At 43.1% G+C, this 3,477-nt stretch overlaps 1 protein-coding gene across 1 annotated transcript in view; it reads right to left on the reverse strand.

The window, feature by feature from the left end:
* Positions 1 to 375: 375 nt before the first annotated feature.
* The window catches only part of Coq5 (coenzyme Q5, methyltransferase), a 33,085-nt gene continuing 29,983 nt past the window's right edge, over positions 376 to 3,477 (reverse strand). Inside the window, exons 5-7 of the mRNA XM_004636255.3 lie at positions 2,408 to 2,496; positions 1,274 to 1,385; positions 376 to 1,193 (exon numbers count right to left, since the gene is read on the reverse strand). Coding sequence (XP_004636312.1) covers positions 1,092 to 1,193; positions 1,274 to 1,385; positions 2,408 to 2,496 — 303 coding nt within the window. The 3' untranslated portion in view covers positions 376 to 1,091. The remainder of the gene's footprint in view (positions 1,194 to 1,273; positions 1,386 to 2,407; positions 2,497 to 3,477) is intronic.

Here is a 3,477-nt window from a genome sequence, read left to right on the forward strand (position 1 = left end):
GGACCAGGGATTGAACTCAGGATCCTTGTGCTTGCCAGGCAAGTGCTTATTCTATTGAGCTACCACCCTGGCCCCCTATATTTATTTTATAAACAAGGATTTAATGAATGTTTTCTTCATGACTGCCACTAAGAAGGAAATAGTGGCACTTGATTGAAGAGCATAATGGAAAAATGTATCTTGAGGCTAGGGATATAGCTCTGTGGGTGGTACAGGGCTTAGGAGAGGCTCTGGGTTTGAGTTACAGAACCATTAAAAATGTTTTCCCGGGGGCCGGGGAGATGGCTCAGTTGAATAAGCACTTGCCTGGCAAGCCCAAGGACCTGAGTTCAATCCCCAGTTCTGAAAAAAAATGTTTTCCCTTTAACCCCCATAAGAAAGCAATGACAAATACCATCCAAACTGTAACTCATTTACTGATTCAGCATACATTTCCAGGGTGTGTACATGCACACACAGCTGAAGATTGAACCCAAGACCTCTTGTACGCTAAGCATATGCCCTACCTCTGAGCCCACAGTTTGAATGTTGTCAAACCTCTGACTTACACCTTGGCTCTCAAGCCCTCAATCAGGGTGAAAGTTTGGCTCAAATACAGGTAAGTCATCACTGGTTTCAAATGACCCAGTGAAATTACTGCTTTGGAAGGCTGCACCGTTAATAAAGATATATTGTACTTCAAAAGTGTGTGATAAGGTTGGGGATATAGTTCAGTGGCACAAGCGCCTGCCTGGCATGCGCAAGGTCCTGAGTTTGATTTCTGGCACCTCCCTGACAAAATACCTAGGTGTTGGTGCTCCTCTTACCTGAAACCCACAGTGCACAGCCAAAAGAAGTTAGGAGTTGAAGAAAAACAAAATAATAACCCCAAAAGATCAAATACCTCTGAGGAAAGATCTGAGCAGCTCCTAATGCAAGTTATAAAACATTATAGAAATTTGTTTCTTTTCTTTTGGTTGCTTCAGAACATGAGCCCATGATTCATACCCTTAACAGGAGCTGCTCAGCTGCTGTGTCACCAGTCAGGTTATCCTTCAGTTCCGGGTTTTAACAGTGTATGTCTGGATCTTTCTCCAGGATAGGAAAAGGAGCTAAAGTTTGAAGGCTGAATGAATGGCCACAATGCCTGAAGTAAGGCTTTCGTAAGTCACTTTCTGAAAACCTGCATCTTCTATCATCTCCTTGAATTCTTCCTAAAATACAATGAAAGATACAATAAGGATTATCTGGATTTCTACTTTAAGATCTTTATCAAGCTACAGAAATACTATACCTGAGATGGGAACTTTCGGATACTCTCTACAAGGTATTGATAGGACTTCCAGTCTCCTGCAACGACCTCTCCGAGGACAGGAATGACCTGGAAGCTATATAGATCATAAAGCCTATGTAAACAAATGACAAAAAAGGTAAAAGATTAAGACTGAAACATGCCCTGAGTTCATTTCCCCTTCCCCCAAAGCCCTGAACTCTTCTCTCAATATAAAGCAAGGAAGCTGGGCATGGTGGCACATGACTATAACCCCAGCACTTGGGAGGCAGAGGCAGGAGGACTGCCACAACTTTTTGTTGTTGTTTTGCTCAGTTTTGGTCTTGAGGCAGGGTCTTGCTACATTATGTAGTCCAGGCTGGCCTTGAACTTGTGGCAACCCCCCTGCCTTAGCCTCCTGAATGCTGGGATTACAGGCATCTATCACAATACATGGCTGGAAATCCAGATTTTTACGTAAAAATTTCCTGATTTTATTTTATTTGGGCTGGCCCAGCCTGCCCTGAGGGCGGAGCTGGTGTGGCCTGTGGTGCCGAGGATCCAACCGTGATCCCCTGCGCCTGCTATGCTTGCCTAAGCAGGCACTTTAGACTGCTGAGCTATCTTGCTGGCCCAATTTCCTGATTTTTAAATAAATTTCTTGACCACTGTGCTTTCTCAGTGCTCTCTCACAGTGGCCCACCCTCATGTTGTAGAGTATATTATATTTTTTTCTCTACTTTTATTTGGCCCAAAATTGCTCTGCAGAGCCTGTTTCTTTTCCTACCTTTAGTACAACTTTGCTAGCATTAAAAAAAAGAAATCAAATTATTTTCTTTTCTGTTCCTTCATTCTTCCCCACTCCCTCCCTTTCTTCCCTAGTGGTGCTAGGGACTGAATAAGTGTAAGCTAGGCAAGCACTCTACCCCTAAGCTATATCCTTGACCCTTTAAGTTGATTTCTTAAAATACTGTATGAGTAACTAAAATATGTACTGTTGTTGAACTTGGCCTCTGGTTACTGATTACTTCTAGCCTAAGTACTGTCACTCATAACTAACTGACCTTTTTGGACAGCAATGTCCTTGAGGGCCTCTGTGACCCTGAACTAACTCTCGTGGCTAGTCAGTGAAGATCAAACCCCATTATCAATGCCAACCTGGATATGAGGGGATTGTTTACTTGGCTAAACTCCAGACACAGAAACCGTCCTCCTGGCTTCAGGACCCGGTGAGCTTCCTGGAGTGCCTGAAGGAGACAAGGATACCAGGATACATTCCTCAGCAGACCTCACTCAATTCTATGAGGCTGAAACAGCATTAGCTACTCTGGGCATTATAAACATGATTTCCCACAAATCCCCTGTTTATTCTCAGTTGAAAAACTGTAACAGCAGAAATAATCTTATATATCCTTAAGGTTATAGGCATCCTGTTGCCCGTCATGATTAAGGTGGGGATTGAGACAGGGTCTCAGTATGTAGTCCAGGCTGGCCTTGAACTCACAGTGATCGTTCTGTCTTAGCTTCCTGAAAAGCTAGGATTTATAGGCATGAGCCACTGTGTCTGACTCAAGGAATCTATTTTATGGAAATGTGTCTACTGTGGAAATGGCATACATATGGGCAGTTGTGTTATGAATAGCACAAGAGTAGAGGAATCTTTACCATTAACGAGAGTCTGGTTAAATAATGGAATAGCCACACAACTGGAATGCAGAGCAAACTGCTCATTTCACTGCCAGGAAGTAAGAAAGGATGGCTGGGCCAGGGTCCAACAATCCAATAACCTAATAACCTCCCTTAACATCCAGCCTCCCAAGGTCCACAACACTTGCCACCGATGCTACCCTGAGGAACAAGTCTTTACCACACGGACCTTTGGGGGATACACACATTAAACTATTAGGTATTAATGTAATATAGTTCACGTGTGTTACATAATATTTACATAACTTATCCTATTATATTGTTATAGAAGCACCTTAATGAATGTGGCACCCAGAGCAGTAAAGTCAGACAATTGGGGGCCACATTACAGATATACTGGCTTACACATGATTTTCAAATTGCTGTGTAGTCCATGCTGGCCTTGAAGTCACTGTGTAGCGCAGGCTGGCCTCGAACTCAGCAATCCTGCCTCAACGTCCCAAATGCTGGGATTGCAGACAGTCACCACCATGCCCAGCTTGATTTTTTTTTTTAATTTTATTTATTTATGTATGTGAGAG

The sequence above is a fragment of the Octodon degus genome, unplaced genomic scaffold (assembly GCF_000260255.1).
Source record: "Octodon degus isolate 3935 unplaced genomic scaffold, OctDeg1.0 scaffold00079, whole genome shotgun sequence".
NCBI classification, from domain to species: domain Eukaryota; kingdom Metazoa; phylum Chordata; class Mammalia; order Rodentia; family Octodontidae; genus Octodon; species Octodon degus.